This window comes from Antrostomus carolinensis, unplaced genomic scaffold (genome assembly GCF_000700745.2).
Source record: "Antrostomus carolinensis isolate BGI_N321 unplaced genomic scaffold, ASM70074v2 scaffold15837, whole genome shotgun sequence".
NCBI classification, from domain to species: Eukaryota; Metazoa; Chordata; class Aves; order Caprimulgiformes; family Caprimulgidae; genus Antrostomus; species Antrostomus carolinensis.
Genome location: NW_010325463.1, coordinates 12,835 through 34,506, shown reverse-complemented (window position 1 = coordinate 34,506; position 21,672 = coordinate 12,835). Strand labels below are relative to the sequence as shown.

The following is a 21,672-nucleotide window of genomic DNA, read 5'->3' as shown; positions in this document are numbered from 1 at the left end:
GCTCCCCCCACTGCACCCCCAGCTGCGCCCCAGCACCTCAGCTGTCCCCTCTGCCCGTGGGCACCGGGCCTGGGGACGCGGCACTCCCGGGAGGCTCTGCTCGGTGGCAACAGCGAGTTCGCACAGATTAACGGCTGGTTACCCGGGGCACCACGGAAACCGTCCAATTTTCTATCAGAAAACGTGATGTTTTTTCCTTCAAGCCTTGAGTGTTTCCGTTCTGTGCTCAGCTCCAAGCCCCGGACCGAGCCCGGTGCTGCCCCAGGGGGAAGCGTGAAGGTTTCTGTAGGTGATGCAAAAATTGCTTTGTGGGACCAGAAAACCACACTGTCTGAGTTTGAAATACAAACAAAAGAGAGTTAAATACAACCCAACTCATAAACCAAACATGGGCTGAAGCAGAAACCCACAGAGGCATTGAGGTTGCTGTGAATACAAACATGGTTCATCTGTGATGGTTCCTAGTGTTATTATCATATAAATTTATTTTGGAGTGTTTAGGAATAGTGTTGAACAAGGGTTTGGTGGAGAGACAGACTGTGCAGTCGTAAAGCAAAGGTTGTGAAGGATAATGTCCTGCTCCCAATAATTACAGTGGCTGAATATTGGTCAGTGAGAATAAAAACTTAATTATCACAGGCCCTTTTTTAAATTAACCAAGTTTACCTACAGATGGAGGTTACAGATGGGTACCTGCTAAATAGGCCTAAATGTTTGGGGTTTTTTGCTAGCACTGTTACCAGCTGGATGTAATTTGTTTGGTTTGTTGCTCTCTTTGGTTTGCTTTTTTTGCCTTATTCTGAAGACTCAGTTGCCTTTTTCAGAAACAATAATAATGGTACAACTCTGATGGCCAGAGCAGAGATTTTCCTGCCATTTCCCTTTTTTTGCTATAGTTTAAAATTAAAGGATAACTGTCAGAAACAGTATTGTCATCAAAAAACCCAATCTTTTGTCCTCACCGTGGTTGAGTGAAAGCCCTTCTTCCCCATCACAGTTATTATCCAAACAGGAGCCTTTAATGTTTGTATCCAAACACAGACCTGCTCTGAGATAATATTTATATCTTTGTTTCTGCAGGTTTTTATTCATAATCCTCATGCCCGAGGGCAGAGAACAAGCACAAACCGCATGGTGCAAAGTAACCAAGATTCGGACATTTCTCTTCTCAACATTAATCAAGGGATCACCTGCCTCACTTCAGGGGTGCTGAACCCTCAGCTTGGTTATGATTGTCTCCTGGTTGGAACACAGACCAATTTATTGGCTTACGATGTGTATAATAACTCGGATTTGTTTTACAGAGAGGCAAGTTAATGTCACTCTCAGCTTTTTTTTTTAGTATCTTCATTGTTTTCTTTTTCTTTCTGTTCTAAAGGTCACAGTTTTTACATTACTTTGTTTTGGCTCTTTGCATTAGTTATATGACTGTATTCAGAATGTTTTGCCTTTAGAATATCTGGAATATTTCAAAAGAAAAATCCAAATGTGATGTTGTCTGTGTGTGCATGTGCAAGAGCAAATTTTCATAATATGGCACACATCACCTAGCAAGCCAAAATGTTTTAGAAAAAAAACCCAGGCATTCAGAGCTCAGCTAAACTGCTGGTGATAATGTTGGAAGCTCTCTTTGGTTTGTGTACTGTGATGTCTCATTGTCTGCTGTTTCTTTTTCCTTTCATGTTTCTCTGCAGGTTTCAGATGGAGCCAGTGCAATAGTTCTTGGAAAGCTGGGTGATATTTCGTCGCCACTTGCTATTATTGGTGGAAACTGTGCCCTGCAGGGCTTTGATTATGAAGGAAATGACCTCTTCTGGACAGTAAGGCTACGCATAATGCTTTTGATGTTATTACAAGATTCTTTCAATGGCACTAATTCCTTTTGATTTTTTTTTTTAATAATATAAATATTGATTTGGTTGTTGATCTTTCTTAATTTCTCTCAGGCCTTAAGCTGTATTTTGGTCCTGTATTCAGTGCACTCAGATGTTGCTTGAATGTTGACTGTATCAATTGTTCTGTTGCAGCTGAGATGATAAAAACAGTTTAGCTTCTGACAGCTATCATCAGTATTGAGGACTGGCTTTCTCATTTTAGGTTACTGGAGACAACGTTCGTTCATTAGCACTGTGTGACTTCGATGGTGACGGCAAAACTGAGGTTTGTAACCATTGACATGTGAATTCAGCTGTTTTCATGGTCTTGTAGTGAAATGATAATAAAAACCCCATGGGTTATCAAATATGACTGACTTATATGACCAGTTAAAATGATCCCTGTGTGGAAGTTGTGCCTTTTTCAGACTCTGGTCTGGCAAAGACCATACAAGCAAGTGCTCAGCACATGTGTAGGGAGTAGCACTGGTCTCTGGTACTACTCACAGTGTGTAAATCTAGGCACACCTGGGATCTGCACAGCATTGATGCCTTGGTTTGGTGAATTGATTGCCAGCTGTAATGGAAAACTTCTCTCATTTTTCTTAACTATACCGGGAGAATTAAATGCCTGTGATCATCAGTTGCAAGGCATCTATTTCAGTGGTATTTCTTCAACATAGTTATAAATACTTTAAGTTTCAGAGAAACAACTTGCAAGCATCTTAGATGTAAAAGTGAGCTCGTAAAAAGCTGTGCTGTGAAGAGCTTATGATTGGTAAAGTCAAGAAGTCTGTTCACATTCAGTCCTCCTGCTTCTTCATGGGGAAATGAAATATTCTTTGCTTTTCTGATTTAAAATGAAGATAACTCGTAACAGGCATCTTGCTGAAAAGATGTGAGACCGACCATAGGAAAGATCTGCCATTCTGATGCAGGCTGCAAGGGATGGATGAAGTCATGAATTTGTATGGCACTCTCTGTTGTAAATGTTCTTCCATCATCCATGAATTGAAGGATCATGCTTATAAATACGAATCTTTAAGAAAAGTAATGGTTTCCTAGTATACGTCAGATGCAAGTAAATACCATGTTATATCACCTTGCTACAAATACTTTTGTCAACTGTCTTTCAATTTTAATTGTAATTACTTAAGCTTTTCTGTCTAGTTCCCCCAAACCCCTCATTTGGAATGTTTACTTGGACTATGTGATATTTATAGTGATGTGTAAAGGGCCTCTGCACCTTTCCTGTGTTTTTTACAAATACTAAACTGATACAGACCCTTTGCTTGATTGGGGTCTTCAAGAAGTGAAAAAATTTCAGGGTTTCCAGTCAATTTCTGCACAGCTTCTCTTAGAGTGTATTTTTTTTTTTTTTTAATGTGCTGAATGGCAGTTGCAGAAATTGGAGACAGTATTCAGAAACCAGGAAGCTGATCTGTGGTGCTAATTGTAAATGTTTTGCACTTGTGCTTCTAGATGTTTTTTGTTGTTTTGCTATTTTGTTCTGTTTTAGAAAGGTTAATTCTCATCAGTTGCTGTAATCTGATGCTACTTCAAGCTCAGCAGAGTTGGATGCATTATCCAGCTAACTTACCCTGCCAGTTAGCCCAGCATGTATTCACTGAGATTATTTTTTTTTTTACAATTTTTTAGCGGTTTTTTATTGTTTTATTTGTGGCTTTTGTGAAACTACCTCTGGTTTAAAATCAAAGTTCTGAGAAAAAGCACAGGAACATCTTGTTGTTTACTGCTATGTCTTATCAGATCAGTGGGTGTGCTAGCTTCATTTCCGTTCTTCCTGCCCCAGTAAAAACAAGTCTACATTTAAAGTTGACTGATTTTAAAACTGCATGAATATACTTCTGTCATTTAGTAGCTAACGACTAATTTGTTGGAGTCACTGTCTTCCTCAGGATTTTAGCTTAATACAGGTTATTTTGTCCTATCTTGACAAAGACTTGGGGGGAAAAACTTTTTCCTTGCTTTTCCAAATTCCAGTCGAATGAAGGTCACTGAAGTGGATGAGTTGAATCAAACTAAATGAAAAAACGTCATCTAAACACATCTGGGAAATGCAGAATCACCAGTAATTGTTTGAGGTTTTTGTGCTTTTAGCTGGTCACTTTTTGCTGGTAGTTGTGACTTGACAATTAATCTGTACCTCTTCTGTATGTTATTTGTTGTAAATTATTTTAGTAGCTACAATAAGCTTAGCTTGGTGTAATTTAGTTTTTTCATAATTGGAAGCAGCTTTACTTTGGAAGAAAAAAAGCCTTTAATCTTTTTAAAAATCCAGGTTTGATATGGATTTGTGTCTGTTCTGCCAAGTAGAGATGGAAAACTCATTGGTTCCAGTGGTGAAAGACACTACGAGGTTTTACACTTTCATTTATAATTCTGTTTGGTTTTGATTTGATGGATGACTTTATGGGCAAGGCACTAAGTAGACCTGTTCCTTGGTTTCTCAATTTGCAAAAGAGAAGCTGTGACTTGTCACTATCTTTAGAAAATGCTTTTCCATGGACCCTCCTGTTCAGTTAATACCTTCTACCTGCTCAACTAGGAAACAGGAGAAGAACTAAGATGTAAGAAACTACAAGGAATGAGAATGCAGAAGACCCAGTTCAGTGCTGATGTCCTACTTGTGTAAACATTTACATCAAGTTAAAGCCCATTTTACCCATTCTTGGAAGTAGTGGCAGCCCAGTGGTTTAGGTTGGAGGAGCAGTGGTGGTTTGATACTTAGAATCACAGAATCCCAGACTGGTTTGGGTTGGAAGGGACCTTAAAGCTCACCCACTCCCAACCCCCCTGCCATCAGCAGGGACACCTTCCACTAGACCAGGTTGCTCAAAGCCTCATCCAACCTGGCCTTCAACACTTCCAGGGAGGAGCAGCCACAGCTTCTCTGGGGCAACCTGTTCCAGTGTCTGACCACCCTCACAGTGAAGAATTTCTTCCTAATATCTAATCTAACCCTCCCCTCTTCCAGTTTAGAGCAGTTTCCCCTTGGATTCATTGGTTCTGAATTTTTTAAATGAGGGATGTTCAGTGCTAAGCAGTAATTTTTATTTTTCCCAGCTCTTTGCTCACAGGCTGATGATGGGAGTTGGTGTTTCTCTGAACCCATGTGGTATAGGTCGGAGCAGGAGACCTGCAGCTCGGTTCTAATGCAGACAACATATTTTTGATGTGTATAGTTGCAGTTATGAATTCTAACGCTGAATCTTTTCCAGTAAGAAAAGAGCACAGCCCTGATGTTTCAAAGTGTATTTTCTCATTCTTATCAGATATTTCACTATGCTTTGTAGAGTCTAGCTTGACAAAAAAGGTATAACTAATGCTCAGGCAATGGGAGACTTCTGAAATCTTGCCTTGACAGAGGGTACCTTTTGTTCTGCTGGCAGCTTCTCATACGGCTGTTAAAACCTCTTTGTTGCTGGACTTGGAATATTTATTTGACCTCTGGGTCCTAGAATATGTCCTTGTTATTTCCTTAGCTTGAATAACTCTTTTTAAGGTAGGCTTTATTTTTTTTTTCCTAGCTTCTTGTTGGCTCTGAAGATTTTGACATCCGGGTGTTTAAAGAAGATGAGATTGTGGCAGAAATGTCAGAGACAGAGGTAAATGACTTCAAGCTAATGTTTATTGTAATTGCTGATGGAGCTGGAATTACTGTGTACTATAAAGCTTCTCTGGTTACTCGGGTTTAAATTTATTGTGTAGTTAAATAGTTACTTAACTACTTGGCACAGTATCTATTCTGCAAGAACTGCAAAAGTTAGAGTTTAAGAACATCTTTCATTATGGATAGGGGTTTTTTGCTTTGTTTATTTACAAACCTTTCACTAGGTTGAGGGAAGTAACTTTTGCTTGACTGAAAGTCAGGGCCCTGTCCAAAGATGACTAAGTTTGCTGGGTTGTGATGGAAGCTCTTGGTGCCTCCTGAGCACAAGAATGTCTTCTGCAAGTTTCCTCAAATGCGTTGGCACAACCATGATGAAGTTACTTGCCCCTGTGTGTATCCAGACAGCACATTGCAGGGTAGAAGAGGGTTCCCCTGGCAAAGCTGGAGGTTTATATTGCAATTGGAGTTACCCACTGGCTGTATAAACAGGCCTATAGTGCCTGAAGTAAAGTATGGGGGCAGGTAGGTTTACAGAGGGATAAATAAAAGGTGTGGGAGTTACTCTTTAGCTTAAGAACTGAGAGAAGAACCCCACTGTTAAATTTTGGTTGCTAAGAAAGGAGTAAAATACTCTTATCATTACATTTAGGAGTTTTCTTAGCCTTCCCATGTCTCTTCTGGGCCCAGGGTAGAGTAAGGAAACATTACAGACCTTTGTCCTTGAGCATCTGAGATCTTCCCTTTGCCTACATTGGGACTTAAAGGCTTAGTTGGCTATTAAACCACTTACGAAGAGACAAATCCGGGCAGTGTGCTAGGAAGGGAAGCTGTTGCTGTAGCTGGAATTAGAACTGGGCCTGTAATTCGTTCTGCTGTCTGTACAGTAGCCAGTCTGGAGTCATGTTGTCATTTCTGGTTAAAGGGAAGCTTTAAGTCTATTCCTCTTGTATGATTTATTTCCAGATTCACAGTAGAATTGTTTTAAATTCACACCTGCAGTTTTTAGAGGCCTGTTACAATCCTACTGTTCTAATTTAGAAGGACACAGCTGCACCTAAACCTTTCTTTTTAGGACGGTGAATTCAGAGGACACTGGCTTTATAAACTGTGCTTGTTTTGCAAGACTTGAATAGTTTGCATTTTCTGTGATTAATCACTTGCTCTGGTGAAACTGGAACGATAGATTGTTGTGACTCTTGAATTTTGGAATGGGACAATTGGGTGTAAATGCAGCGTTGCTACCTCTGTGAGTTTCTGACTGTTGCTGGGATCTTCTGTCCTTACTGGGTGCTCACAATTTAGAGGATGTTGTGACTTGGGAAAAGCTTTGGAGAAGATCTGTTAGATGGAAGAAATTCTTCACTCTGAGGGTGGTGAGACACTGGCCCAGGTTGCCCAGAGAAGCTGTGGCTGCTCCTCCCTGGAAGTGTTGAAGGCCAGGCTGGATGAGGCTTTGAGCAACCTGGTCTAGTGGAAGGTGTCCCTGCTGATGGTGGGGGAGTTGGAACTGGATGAGCTTTAAGGTCCCTTCCCACCCAAACCACTCTGGGATTCTGTGAAGGGTCAGCAGTTTAGAAACCATGTTTTATGGTTAAAAAAAATAAATCAAGGAGCAGTCAGCTGAGTTTAAGAAGTTTGTGAGGATTTTAAAGAACTCTCCTGTGCTACATTGTACAGAAGACCAGACACTTACTGTAATTGTTTCTCCTGACATTAAAATCTCTAGTCTTAGTGTGTGGAAAAACCTGCATTTCCAAGCACTCAGAGCTTTAGCCCAATGAAAAATTTTAAGGTAATGGGTCTTAAAAAGAAGTGAGAAACAGGCTGAGTAACGACTGGGGTATTTCCCTGGAGCTGTTATATATTCAGGCCTAGCCTGGTCTGGTGTTCTGATTGCGTTCCAGAAAAAATCCAACTGTGGGAGCTGTTAATTTTTATCTCACTAATCTTGGGCAAAGATTTTTTTACCAAAAATATCTCTAGGGCTTTCCCCAGCCTGTGTAATGTTGAACTCCTTAACATCCTCAGCTCCTGAAGCTTTAAGGAATGTTGTGTGTTTGGAGTTGGTTTTCAATGATAATGTGTTAGCACTGGTGACCACGGAAATCCTGTAAGCAGTTGTGCTGCTGCTTGTGGTAGGAAATACTTGATCAGAGCACACAGTTTGAGTGCAATCCTGCAATCTTTGCTGAAGGGTATCTTAACACTGGCAGTGCAGCTTGTGTGAGGAAATCCTGCAAGGCCTTTGGTGATTTCAAACTGATTTTTAAAAATAGCTGCTTCAGTATTTAATGCTTCCTACAATGGACTTATTTAGCATTTAAGTAGTGTACAGTTCATATGATAGAGAGATGGTGTAGTCTGTTCTCTGATACTTGAAGATGCAGAAGTTTTCACTTCTCTCTCGTCCCCTCTCCCCCCACAAGACTATTACTGCGCTGAGCCCCATGTATGGCAGTCGCTTTGGCTACGCTCTCGCTAATGGGACAGTGGGAGTTTACGACAAGACAGCTCGCTACTGGAGGATTAAGGTTAGTCCGAGGTTGGAATTTCATCACTGAAAGCTTGAAGGGCTGCTAGGGGATTTGGTACCTAATCTCAGGTTGTTCTGTTGTTATCCTGACTCCATAGATGAATTTGAAATTTTCTGCTGAGCATAGCACTGTCCATACTAAATATGATGGGATATGATCTGGAATACCTCATTGGCACATCCAAATGCCAGTTCTGGGTTTGCTATTCACTACATTTCTCCCTACCAGTCCTAATGCAGCTGTGAACCAGCCAAACACGATGGCCTTGAGCTCCAGCAGCAACTAATGACATTAGTACTTTTATCAATGTTGTTCTCATAACAAGTCTTACACTGAAACCAAACCCCAGCTATTCTAACTACTAAGAAGAAAATTAACTCAATCCTAGCAAAACCAGGACAAGCACTTAATGTCACGTTGTTCTTACAAAACCTATTTTTATAGATACATTCAAAATTAATACTGTGTCAGTTTCTTCAGTGCCTTTGGAAGTGGTGGTGGCTTAAACCACACTGATACAATCATACAACTAGGGATGATTCAGGTTCTCAGGGTCACTTAAGCAACGGAGATTCAACAGAGAAACTTGAGTTTGCTGTTAGAAAATGCCTCTGGCTGTAGTGTTGAATCAATAATCTGGTTTTCAGGGCCTGAATTAGTCTTGCATTAGCTGTGTTCGAAGCTAATGTTTTGGATCAAGAGCAGTTTGGTGCTGCAGCAAATCTTATTGGCAAGATCCTTTCCCGATGCTCATTTTAATATTCTTAATATAACACAGATTAGAATGGTCTGTTTAATAGTAATAAGAGAAAGAGTTCTTTGGGAGCTGGCAGGAAGAGGCCAGTGGCTTTCCTCAGTGGTCTCATTTTATGACAGTGTTGAAGCCCTGATTTTTTCATTTGTCCTAGAGAATTTGGCTTTTTACACTTCATTTTTGTGAGTTATAATCATCTGCTTGGATGAAAATGTATTTAAAGGCAAGAACCTTTGGGAGCAATGGACTAGATCTGTAATGCAAGGGCTAAGATCTCATATGTGTGTGTGTGTGACCTTACAGATAGCAATGCTCAAACTTCCTGTTTAGATCTGTAATGCAAGGGCTAAGATCTCATAAGTGTGTGTGTGTGTGACCTTACAAATAGCAATGCTCAAACTTCCTGTTAAAGAGAGATTTTTCTGTTCCTTTCTGTAATCTCTGTAGCCTCATTCTCCTGTATCTTAGATGTTTCAAGCATATGCAATTTAGAAAACATATCCAGGCTTAATTTGTTCCTGGTTTTTTTTTTCCTGTGCTCAGTCTAAGAACCACGCAATGAGCATACATGCGTTTGACCTCAACTCTGATGGTGTGTGTGAGCTGATCACTGGCTGGTCCAACGGGAAGGTGAGTTTATACAGGGGAGAAATGAGGAGCTGTAAATCTGGAAGCTGTGTTTGAACAAGACTGTTAAATTGTCTGAAGGAGAACAGCCAAAAAAAATAAAGAGAGACTGTTGAAAACAAGAGTGCTGAAGAACTATTGCAGTAAACCTCGTTTGGCTGGTGAACCCTGTGCCAAGTGCAAGATCAGAGCAAAACTGTTTCCTCTGCCTAGCTGAGTCAATTGCTAAGGTGTGGTAAGTTGTTTCCCTGGTAGCAGAGATCATATACCACATCCTAGAGCTCTTGAGTGTCTCTGTTCAGCTGTGTCTTGAGCACATGCTAATAATCCTCTGCCATGTTTCCTGAATGTTCTCAGACTACAGGGAAGACAAAATGGTGTAACAGTCAGTCTTGATTATGGCAGGATTAATCAAGCAAGCATTATTTAATCTTATGTAAAGACATTCTATACAGCTTAGTCCTAGTCTCTTAAGCCTGTTCTTTGGTATTCCCCTTTGCCAGAAATGACTGTTCTAGCTTCCAGATGTCTCCTGGACACAGCTTGGCAGGTTTTTTTGTAAAGCTATGCTTCTTTCTTCATACCTCTCATTACTCTCATTAGCCTAGGGGAATTTAATTAACTTCATATCAAGCTGGCAGTCTGGAGCTCAGATATGTTGTAACTTATGTTGGATTAGGTGTATGACATTGTTAAAGAGAGAACCTCTCCTTGCTTTACTCTTTTTTTCTGTTCTTTTCCACTGGCCAGTCTCTACCCTACACTTGTTGGTCTGCAACAGTCCATAACTCCTAGAAAGAGTAATGCTGGGTCCTGTGTTTTGGAAAAGACACACTGCACAGAACCAAGCCCCTCTCTCTGTTCTTCTCCAATGGAAGATAATTAAAAATTGTGTTATTTGTGTATAAAAATAATTCGGCAGACACGGGCTGCAGCTGAGAGGAGAGATTGCAAATATCACATTAAAAGTTATTTCTGGTGTAGTGCCATCGTTGCTGCATTCACGTGTGTGTAACCTTCCCAGTGCAGGCTCGCAGTCCGCTTCTTTCCTTCCTCTTAGGGAAGCATCTCTGAAGAGCAGTTCCTTCTAGCTGAGTCTGTCTAGAAGTCATTTCCTGATGGTATGTTTTTTTCATGTGCGATGTTCTGATCAGCAGAGCTGCAAGCTGACCTGCAGTTCCGTGAGTGGAGCTGGTTTTTGGTTAACAGCTCAGAGTACAGCATGGTGTCTGTTTTGGAGTTAGCTTTTCTGTTCACACTGCACCTTGGAACTCCTTGTTGTTCCAGGTTGATGCACGCAGTGACCGAACTGGGGAGGTCATCTTTAAGGACAATTTTGCTTCCTCGATTGCAGGAGTGGTGGAGGGAGATTACAGAATGGATGGGAGCACCCAGTTAATCTGCTGTTCAGTTGATGGTGAAGGTAAGAGCGTTGTTCAGGATATTAATTTAATACACAGTAATATCAGGCACATCACATCATCTTAGGTTAACTAAACGTTGTTTCGGTTCCATAGGCATCTTGTGTGCCAAATTCCCTTTGCTTTATGCAAAGTTAAGGGAATTTTGAGTTATGCTATCTGCAAACAGGATTTTGAATATTGCCTTCTCTGTGGTAATCAGCCTGTGTTTCATTATGATCCAAGAAGCCATCAAAATTCATTTGCCTAACAGAAGAAGTCCTATCCTAATAATACAAAGATAAGTATATTCAGTACAGACTGTGGTTCTTCAGGCAACACTATTACAGGTGAACATATAGGAAATACTTTTTCCTATATGTGATAATTCTTTGGTTGCTTTACGGTGAGTAAAGGGGTTTAGAGAGCTAAAGGAGTGTGTGTTTTGTTTTTCTTCTGAAGATGAGTAGTAGTTAACAGCCCTTTGTTTCCTGGAAAATGCTATCCTGAGACTGGAGAACGGGTGGATTTATCCCACTGTGCATTCAAGAAGTCAGACCTGGTTACTGTGAGTGGAAACAAATATTATCAGGGATTATTTAAATAAGCTCAGCACGAATATACAGGAGAGGCTTCAGGAAAGACCCTGGTGTGATTATCCAACTGCCTGGTGTCAGTGGCCTGAGACAAGCAAGTCTGGCACAACCCATTTGGAACAAAAGCCTGTCCCTGTTAAATAGCACAGTGTTTTGCTGCCTGTCTTAATCCCAGGCTGTGGGGATGTGCTACTCCTGGGCTTCAGCATATCAACCTTTTCCCCAAGTTTACAGTGGGGGAACTTTGTACATGGTTCTTAAGATACCTTGTCCTAGCAGAGCTGTGTAGGTTAATATCATGAACATAATCATGCTCTTCTGATGGATACATCATAAACCTTGGCACAATGGGGATCACTTGAGGCTGGAGCCTTTAGTCATTGTTAAATAGCAGTAGCCCCATTGTTGGGGTTCTCATAGCCCTTGTCATTAGAGTTCTGTTTAGGGCCAGCATCCTTTCACATCAGGTGTTCTTCTGCATTTCAGTGTGTTTTCTGTCTTGCTCTCCTTTTAAATGAGTGATTCACTCAGAAATAAGAAAGCGGGTCCTTTCATCAGAGGACAGCATGCATACTACATGTTTTTCAAGTTTCCTGCAACTCTTTACTGGGATTACATAGTCAGGCAGCATATTCTTCACAGGTAAAAGATTTTTTTGTTCCTAGCTTTCACTGTCAGCTGCAACCAGAGCACACAGCCCTGGAGCAACATGGAAGTTTATAGCAAGCATCTTTGTTCAGCTCTTCTGTCTCCACAGGCAGTTAGAGATATTTCCATAACTCTCTGCTCCACTGGGCTTACAGGGAAACAGGTTTTGAAGTGAAGTATCTCTTGATTTGGGGAAAAACTAGTGCGGGTAAATCTTGTTTACTGGCTGACTGACAATGACTTACAGTCACTTCTAGACACTACCAACTTCTCTGACCACCTCTAGAAATCCAGGTACATATTTTATTAATTTTGCATAATTACAAACTTGCCTAAGCACCTGAAAGAATGATTGAAGTGGGAATCCTCTCACAAAAGGACCTGGCATTACACTTGTCTGGTCAGGTGAAGACAGCTTAAAGACAGGCTGGAAATTCACCTTTTTACTTTTTTCAAATGTGCAGTTCTCTTGTCCTGATCACCCGGAAAGTCAAAGCCTCTGTGGGTATAAATCAACACTCAGGTTTTTAGCTGAGCAGTACCAGCTGAAGAACCAGTGTCTGCTGTTGAGGTGGTACAAGGGGGACTTGTTACAGAAATTAAAGTTTTGGGGAGGTTGTGAAAGGCTTTGCTGAAATGGGCTGTGTTTTGTTTCTGTACAGTCCGAGGCTATCTGCCAGGAGGTGAGGAGATGAAAGGAAACCTGATGGATACCAGTGCTGAGCAGGATCTGATCCGAGAACTTAGTCAAAAGAAACAAAATCTGCTGCTGGAATTAAGAAATTATGAGGAAAATGCAAAGGTACAATGTGCAGGGCCAAATCACACCTTTCTATTGTGATAAATCTGGAGTAATCTGGCAAGCGGTCCTGGGTCAGTCCAGACAAGTCAGAGCTGTAACCTGTTAGGATGCAGCGAGATTGTCTGCTGGGGATTCCTGCTTCTGCATCTGGCTTGCTCCTTGTGCAAGTTCAGAACTTGCTTTTTGTATTTTAATAAGTAACATTTTCCTTGCTCCTTTGTCTTGCCAGAGCAGTTGTGTTTGGAGTTGGATTCTGTTCAGCTCTGTGCTTTGGCTTCTGACTGCAAATTGTAATTGTCAATGCATGAACTGAGTGGGGGGTCAGAGGGGATTGTTTGAGAGGATCAGGTGGATGGGAGCACTGCCAGGGTATAGGAGCCACACTTGTGGCTTGATGGTGAAGGTGCAGAAATTAAGAGCTTCAAAAAATAGTCTGAGGAAAAGCAGACTCGTATTTGAACAGTAAATGGCCACCATAGCGAAAGCATGTGTCCTGGTTTTGCTAGGATAGAGTTCATTTTCTTTTTAGTAATTAGAATAGCTGTATTTTAGTTTCAGTGTATCAGTTCAGACTTATTATGAGAAAGAAAGTTGATAACAGTTGATAACAAGGTGAATCCACCCAAACCACCACAGCATGGAATTACATAAGCTTGTGCTTAAAACTGAATACACGTTAAGTGCTTTTCTGAATAAAGGTTTGGGTACAGAGCTGAGCTCCATCTGCAATAAAGCACTCGAACAAATTGTAGCACAGGTGTCCACAGCTCCATGGCTAATCCAGTTGCTATTCATAGCAATGTGAAGTGGCTGGGAATTGCTGTCATACAACCTTCTCCTGCAAGAAAAAAAACACCTGACTTATGTGTATGTTTTCTAGGTTGCTTGAATTAAAATGTTGACATTCTGGTACTGAAGGGTGTGTGTTTTGCAACAGGCCGAACTGAACGCTCAGTTGAAGGAAGCTGATGGGCAGAGAGGTGTGATTCCAGCAAATACCCAGCTCCAGACAGCCCTCTCAGTTAACCTGGGCTCTGACAGCCAGTCTGCCCATGTGGAGCTCTGTATTTCCACCACAAATGGTGAGTGGTAACCTCCAACCATTGACATTCATTTCATGTAAATTAATGCAAATGTTTAGTTATATTTAGCTGATGATTTGCCTGTCTCCCCTTTACTGTCTGTAATTTCCCCTTTGTGGTTGCTTTCCTTTCAGAGAGTTTTAAATCAAGCTGTGTTTCTTTGATAGCTCTCGGGGAGGGGAAAGGAGTTTGATGGAATTTGTTTCTTGTTCTGTGTTATTTTCCAACACAGTTAAATGTTAACTTGGATGAAATGAGTCTTGACGATCCCTGCAACACTCCTTGTGTTGTGTTGACTCTAAACATTAACCTACAGCCATGTTAGTGAGGGTGTTTTGTGAATGCAGCTGGGCCTCAGCTGGCTTTATATGTAAAACTGGAACTGCTCCAAGACAGCAAACAGGTGTGGTACTGCTGGGCACCTGGGATATTTTAACAATTCCAAGGAGGGGTGTAAAGAGTTGATGGTGCTTAATTCTAAAAACAGCAGTGGTTTGCCAGAGGACAGCTGTTAATTTAGGAACTGCTTTTTCTTCCTGTTGCTAAGACACAATCATCCGTGCTGTGCTGATCTTTGCTGAGGGCATATTTGAAGGAGAAAGCCACGTGGTACACCCCAGTCTCCAGAACCTCTCCAGTTGTGTTCGTGTTCCCCTTACTCCACCCAAAGATGTCCCTGTGGATTTGCACATCAAAGCCTTTGTGGGTTACAGGAACAGGTGAGTTTTGTGTTGAGATCTCTGCTGGTCGCCAGAGCTAACTGTGTGACCAGGAAACAGCAATGATGTGGGTTTGTGCTTGTCCCATGGGAAGTGCACCATTAATTCCCTGGTGCCCCACTTGTTGGTGTCACTGGAAGGAGAGCTGGAATGCTTTCTTAAAAACTCTTTTGCACCTGTGATGCTGAGCTCTTCTCCAAAGTCTGAATGCTCTGGAGTCACAGAGACCTGCTGAAACTCCCTGAAAGGAGGGTGGAGAGAGGTGGGGGTGGATCTGTTCAACCAAGGACCAAGTGACAGGACGAGAGGAAATGGCCTCAAGTTGTGCCCAGGGCAGTTGAGATTGGATGTGAGGAAGAATTTCTTTGCTGAAAGGGTTCTGAGGCATTGGAAGGGGTTGCCCAGGGCAGTGGTGGAGTCCCCATCCCTGGAGGGATTGAAGAGTGGTGTAGACATAGTGCTGAGGGACATGGGTTAGTTGGGGACTTGTCAGTGTTGGGTTCGTGGTTGGACTCGATGAGCTTAAAGGACTTTTCCAATCCAGGCAGTTCTGGGATCCTGTGCTCCAGCTCTGCCTTTAGGGGACAGTGAGCATTTCTTGCCCAGGAGATGCCTTGTTGTGGGTCTCTGGAGGGAGCTGGGAGAGGTTGGGGCTGTGTCCAGGCTGCTGCTAAGTGGCTGCCTCTCCAGGCCCTCAATGATGGCTGCTCTGGATGAAGTACTGGAGCAGATCTGGAGGCACAGTGGTGTCTGTCAAGCTATAAAATAACCCTGAGCCCGATTGTCTTCAGGACAAGTAGAAAGTAGTGTAGCCCTGATTTCAAGACAACACTTTGCCAGTTTCCCATAGAAATAAAATATCTCTTCACGTACACTTGACACCACCTTTCTCCCTGCTCACATCTGCAAGAACTGGTGGTGCCCCAGGAAGCAGCTTCCTTTTCCTGAGCAGGGAGGTATAATTTGAGAACCAGCCAACCGCTGCAAAAAGAACCTATGGGACTGAATTCCCTTTTTGGTTTCTGTTTGTCTTTATTATTGCTTTTAATAAGATTTCACCGAACCTGGAAAGCAAATATTCAATCCCATAGTAAGATCTTAAATCTGTTAGCCTAGAGAATATATTTCATGGAAAGGATCATGGAAAATGTAAGCAGCAGGGAGGAATCATTCAGCCTCGTGATGAAATGGGCCTGGAATTTCCAAATTCCAGTGTTTTTTCTGGGAAACAGTACACAGCTGATTGCATATCTGGAAGCTGCTGATGTCAGTAGCCAGCTAAAGAAGGACTGGGAAGTGCTGCAATAAGTGAATCCCTGGTATGTTTGTAACTGACTGTTTTTCCTTTGGATTGTTTCCAGCACACAGTTCCATGTGTTTGAGTTGACAAGACAGCTTCCCCGCTTTTCCATGTATGCCCTGAGCAGCCCGGAGTCAGCCACGGAGCCACTGAGCTTTGTTAATTGTACAACAAACGAGAGGCCACAAAGGGTGAGTGTCTGCTCTGCTTCCCATTTCCCAGTCCTGTGTGCAGCTACTGCAGGTGGAGGGTTTGCAATGAGCTTGGGATTTCCAAAAGCAAAGGAAAAATTATGCAGTGACTGCACTGCTGGCCTTTGGGGTCTGTGTGTTACACCTTGGCTTGGCTCAATTGAGGCATTCCCTGCTCCAGGAATTCCTGCAGCTGCAGGAACTAACAGCCTGAGAACATGAGGTGTTTGCTGTGTGACAGGTAATGGGATGCCAGCAGCAGCAGGAGCAGTGAGTGATGTATTTTAGAAGTGAGCAGAGAACAGGCAAAAGGCAGCACAGTGCCCAGACAGTGGTTCAGTTTCACAACAGATAAGCAGCAGGGCTGTAGCTTTGGTTCTCAAAGATCTGAACTGCAGGATGGCAGCAATTAGAGCTGGTCGTTTCCCTCATAAGTGCAGGGCTCTGCTATATTTACCTGACCTTTACTACCTTAAAAGGCCAAGGCAAAAACCACGATGAAATGAAACTTTCCTTGAAGTTCTTGAGGTAGAACCAAGCCTTGTTCCCAGCTTTCTCCAGTCTCAAGGCCTGGCCTTATGTTTTAACCTTGGGCTGAGATCTCTGGCTGTTGGATTGGATTTTCTTAGGAATATTCAGCTTTGGAGCTAGGATTCAACTGTCCTTATTCTAACAACTTCATGGCATGGGTTTAGGGGATGACATTTAGTAAATGAAATTTCCAGAATACTCTGAAAAGAGAGCCCTGGGGCACGTCATGTGCAGGGACATCACATGGCTCTGCAGCTTTCCACACAGGGGATGGCTGATGCTTTTCATTTTCTTTTTGCAAGATTGTTATGTGGCTGAACCAGAGCTTCTTGCTCCCAGAGGATGCAGAGTTTCAGAGCGCTCCCTTTCAGGTGTGCTTCACTTCCCTTCGGAATGCAGGACAGCTCTGCATCAAAATCAAGCCTGGTGGAGAGGTGAGTGTCTTCACGGACAAGGGGAATGTCGGTTTAATTATCCTGCACAAGGGTGGTGCCAACATGAGGCAGTAAAAATGAAGGATGACTGAACAGGCAGGGGAAGTACTCATGTTTTAAGGATGTTTTTGAAAACTTTTGGGTCTGTTTACTGTTAGTGGGTAAAATTCCAGGACCTGTTAATGAAGAAAAACTGCTTAGCCTACAAATTTGTAGGCAGGTATTTGTTCCCACACAGAGTATTTTCAGAGAGCCGTAATTCGCGGCACAAAGGCTGCCTGTAACTTTTGCACTGGTCTGTACGCACAGATGACCTCTTGGCCCCAGGCCTGAATAAAAACCCCTTGGAAATCTCCTGAAAGCTGTAGAGCTTGCTCATGCAATAGTTTTGCCTGTTAATAGAATGAAGAGCTTTGAGCCTTCGATCCCTGTTGGAAAGGCAGCGCTGCTGGGCAGTTCTGGGAGATGTTTTGGCACGGAAGAGCACTGAAGTGCTTGCTTTCCTTTCTGACAGATTACCATCAACACAGATGATATTGATCTGGCTGGTGACATTATCCAGTCGATGGCCTCCTTCCTGGCCATTGAAGATTTGCAGGTGGAAGCAGATTTCCCTGCGTACTTTGAGGAGCTGCGGAAAGTGTTGGTCAAGGTGAGGAGGCATCAGGCATTTCTAAATTGGCAGCTAAGCGTTTGTATTAGAGGATCTCTAAACTGCTTTATCTTCTTCATGGAAATCAGTGATGCTGGCTTGCTGGATATTCTACGTGAAGACAATGGGACACCCTCAACTTTGTTAATTCTTTCTTCTGTAGAACAGGCCCTTGGTCCCCAGCAATTGATTGTTCAGAATAATGTAAATATGTTGCCTGGGAGACTGAGCTGTGGATTTGGGTTAGGGAGCAAGGTCTGTATCTCAGCCTGATCCCCCCGCTTCTGCGGCTCTGGCAGCCAGGGGGTGAGGGGAAGGATAATAGTCCCAGGGATCAGCTGGTGGGTTAAGTTGGGATGTTATTTCCTGTTCCACTGGGCTGAGGTTTAGCTTAAACAATTACCTGGATGCCCAGAGTGCTGGAGGCCCTTTCTCCTGACTGTTTGCCTTGGGCAGGTGGACGAACACCACGCAGTGAATCAGAGGCTCACTGCTGACATGGCTGAACACTCCAACCTCATCCGCAGCATGCTGGTTCAGGCAGAAGATGCACGACTCCTGGGACACATGTGAGCAATTGCTGCTTAGCTTGTGTGATCTGGGTTTAGAACAGACACTCTTTGCTTCTCAGGCAGAAAAAGGCACAAAAACCCATTTGTGTGATACAGGAGTTGCCTAGTTACAACTCTTGATGTAGAATTGGTACCTTTGCTGGTCCCACCATGAGCTCTCCTTGAGCCTTGTTTTGTTCTTGAGGTGGAAAACCAGTCTGAGGAAGACAGAAGGGCAGAGGTAGGGGTTTAGCATGGAGCAGGTGAGGTGAATCAACCTCAAGATGGTGAGACAATTAAAAATGATACAATAAGGGAAGAAGGCAATAAAAATTGTCTGTGGTGTGTGAACTTCTGAGAACACCAAGAAATAAATTGTAGGTGTCAGTCCTTTTGCTCTGACTCACTGTGTTCTCCTGCTAATGTCCTATCAAGAGCAGCAGTAAAGAGTTCTGAGCTAACACAGAGCAGTGTGACTTTCACTGGGGAGAGGGGCATCTCCTCTTTGGGTTGCTGGATAAAATAACTGCCAAAATAGACCTTTTTTTTTTTTCTTTTTTCAGTGAAATAATGAGTATAACCAACATGCCTAGACAGGTCTGCCTTGTCACTGGCAGGCATGTGGGTAACCGTGGTAGCCATCACAACCATGTACCCCTACACCTTTATATTGGCAAACCAGGAATGACTTTTTTTATCCCCAGAGATACAAATAACGTTCAGTTATTTGATTGTTTCCCCAGGAAAAACATGAAGGCACGATACATCGAGCTGTATGATCTTAACAGGGATTTAATAAATCAATACAAAATCCGTTGCAACAATCACACAGAGCTGTTGAATAATCTGAAAGCAGTTAATCAGGCCATCCAGAGGGCAGGGCGCTTACGTGGTGAGTATGTGTTTTTGGAGGGAACACGGAGTCTTGGGCCCTGCTGAAGCAGATAAAAGAGAAGGTTTAGGGGAGATCTTCTGGCGGCCTTCCAATAATACCTCAAGGGGCTCCAGGAAGATGGGGAGGGACTTTTTATAAGGGCAGTTAATGACAGAACAAGGGGAAATGGCTTTAAGCTGAAAGAGGGGAGGTTTAGATGAGATGTGAGGAAGAAATTCTTTGGTGTGAGGGTGGTGAGACTCTGGCCCAGGTTGGCCAGAGAAGCTGTGGCTGCTCCTCCCTGGAAGTGTTGAAGGCCAGGTTGGATGAGGCTTTGAGCAACATGGTCTAGTGGAAGGTGTCCCTGCTGCTGGCAAGGGGGTTGGAACTGGATGAGCTTTCAGGTGCCTTCCAACCCAGACCATTCTCTGATTCTATGTGCTTCTGAGGCCACCTGGGCTAGTTAAGTGACTTCAGGATTTTTGGCCTGAAGCTAAATTAGTAGAAGTCATCTTTCATTTTCCAGTCATAGCCTGTTGCCTGCAACAGTGAACAGTGAGTGTCCAGTATCATCTGGGATCACAGTTTTAGAAAGAACAGTTCAAAGCAGTGGTATAGAAATCACTAGTTTTCTTGAACACAATTTTAAGAACATTTTTAAAGTAGTGGTTCAGTTCTTAATTTACGATTCTGCTTTAAAAAAAACAAACTATGAAGTTAAGCAAGGCTGTTTATCTGTGTTATTAGTTCTGTAGGTCTTTGAGGAAGGGAGGTAATTTTTTGGTGTGCTTAGAGCATTCCCTTTTCAACAAGCCCTTTAAGCCCTACTATCATTGCACTACTGAAAATTCTTTAAAGAAAGGATTTTATTTATGTATTGGAAAGGATTTTATTTATTAGAAAAAAGGTGGCACTTTACTGTGTGTTTAAAAATATTTCAAAGAAACTCCTAAATTTTCAGACTAAACCTAATAAGTATTTTTACCAGTTTCTTACTCAGTAACTGAAGTGTTTTTTCTTTTCTTTTTTTCTCTTTACAGTTGGCAAACCCAAAACACAAGTGATCAGTGCTTGTCGGGACGCAATAAGAAGCAACAACTTTAATATGCTGTTCAGGATAATGTGTGTGGGAACAGCCTCTTCTTAATATGGGAGGAGCAGCAGTTGCACAGAGAAGTGTTTCTGTTTCCATGCAGCGGGGAAATAACGGACAAGCAGTTAATTCCATCCTCTACTCCACTCTAGGGTGAGATAATGGCAAAGGTGAGGTTTTAGTTAAGCCAGCAGGCAATAAATGTTACTGAGCAGGCCAAAGGCCAGCGAGCTTCGTGAGGAAAGCATCAGAGTTTAAGTGCAGATGTGATATTTATGCAAGACAGAGGTATAACCTTGGAACAGTTATTTTTCTTACAGTCACTTATTTATGTATTTTAATATATTTTGTAGTTAAGACATCCATTTTTTCCATTAAAACATAGACTGGTTTGACTGCTTTTGGGCTGATTTAATTGGGGAGATATATGTGGTTATGTTTATTTGTTGGGGGAAAAAAAACCCAAGCCACTTTTCTGGTTTTGCTGTGTAGTTTCTGAGCACATTAAGCACTTGAACTCTCAGTGTCGAAGAATCCCAGGTTTCGTTGCAGGGAGGTGCTGCTTTCTAGGTAAACTGCAACTCGGTGCACTAGGAGCACCAAAGGGATCATGTCTCCTTGCTGGCTTTTAAGCCAGAAGATCTTTGAGCACCATCCAGTTCACGATCCACACAGGTAGGAAGGGGGCTGTTTCATACCTGACGCTCTCCCCACACCTGGATTGCGGGAGGTTTTGCTTCCAGCTACTGGTTCTGTGCTGCTGCTGGGAAAAAAACTGCAGATACTGAGGTGGGCAAGGGTGCATTTCAGGAACAACAAAAACAAACTACACACCCAAGCTGGTGCGTGCTTCTGAAGAGCTGGCAGTGCTTCATGGGATCAAAAGAAGAAGGTATTGAAAAATCTCTTGGCTCCTGGCTCAAATCTGTTTATTAATTGTGGAATCTCTTAGAATTGGATTAAAATATTACAGTAAAGGCTGTATCTTAGATCTAAAGATATTTTAGAATCTTTCCCAAAGTAAATTTCTTCTAGAAGCTGAAAATACCCTGCACAGGATGGAGGCTGGGCCCCTGCTCCCAGCTTCTGCAGCATTCATGGCATCTACCACTGCATGGGTGGGTGTTTGCAATGTGGGCGGGGAGGAGGCAGTCCACCTCCTTGAAGCAGAGTTCTTGGGCAGCTTCTTGGGAGTATTTGTATCCTGTAACTGGTCTGTCTCTTATTTGCCACTACTGAATCCAAGCCAGCAGCCCACATTTCATCACAGAGCGACTGGTGAGCGTGCAACCAGCTGACTGGGGAATGTAATTCTTGCTGTGTGTTTGAATCCCCAAAACTGCCTCTTGCTGCTGCCTCAGCCCCTTCAGTACAGA

The 21,672-nt window shown here is 42.6% G+C and overlaps 1 protein-coding gene across 1 annotated transcript; it reads left to right on the top strand.

Annotated features, from left to right (window-relative positions):
• Positions 1-1,080: 1,080 nt before the first annotated feature.
• On the top strand, positions 1,081-20,696 carry BBS2 (Bardet-Biedl syndrome 2; the record flags this gene model as incomplete). The annotated part of the gene is made up of 16 exons (XM_010171227.1): positions 1,081-1,308; positions 1,695-1,820; positions 2,098-2,160; positions 5,426-5,503; positions 7,935-8,039; positions 9,340-9,426; positions 10,711-10,846; positions 12,730-12,869; positions 13,807-13,951; positions 14,499-14,670; positions 16,032-16,161; positions 16,995-17,126; positions 17,641-17,778; positions 18,235-18,347; positions 19,073-19,221; positions 20,244-20,696. Coding segments are annotated over 16 exons (2,049 nt in total), but the record flags the coding sequence as incomplete, so codon positions are not given.
• Between the last annotated feature and the right edge of the window lie 976 nt (positions 20,697-21,672).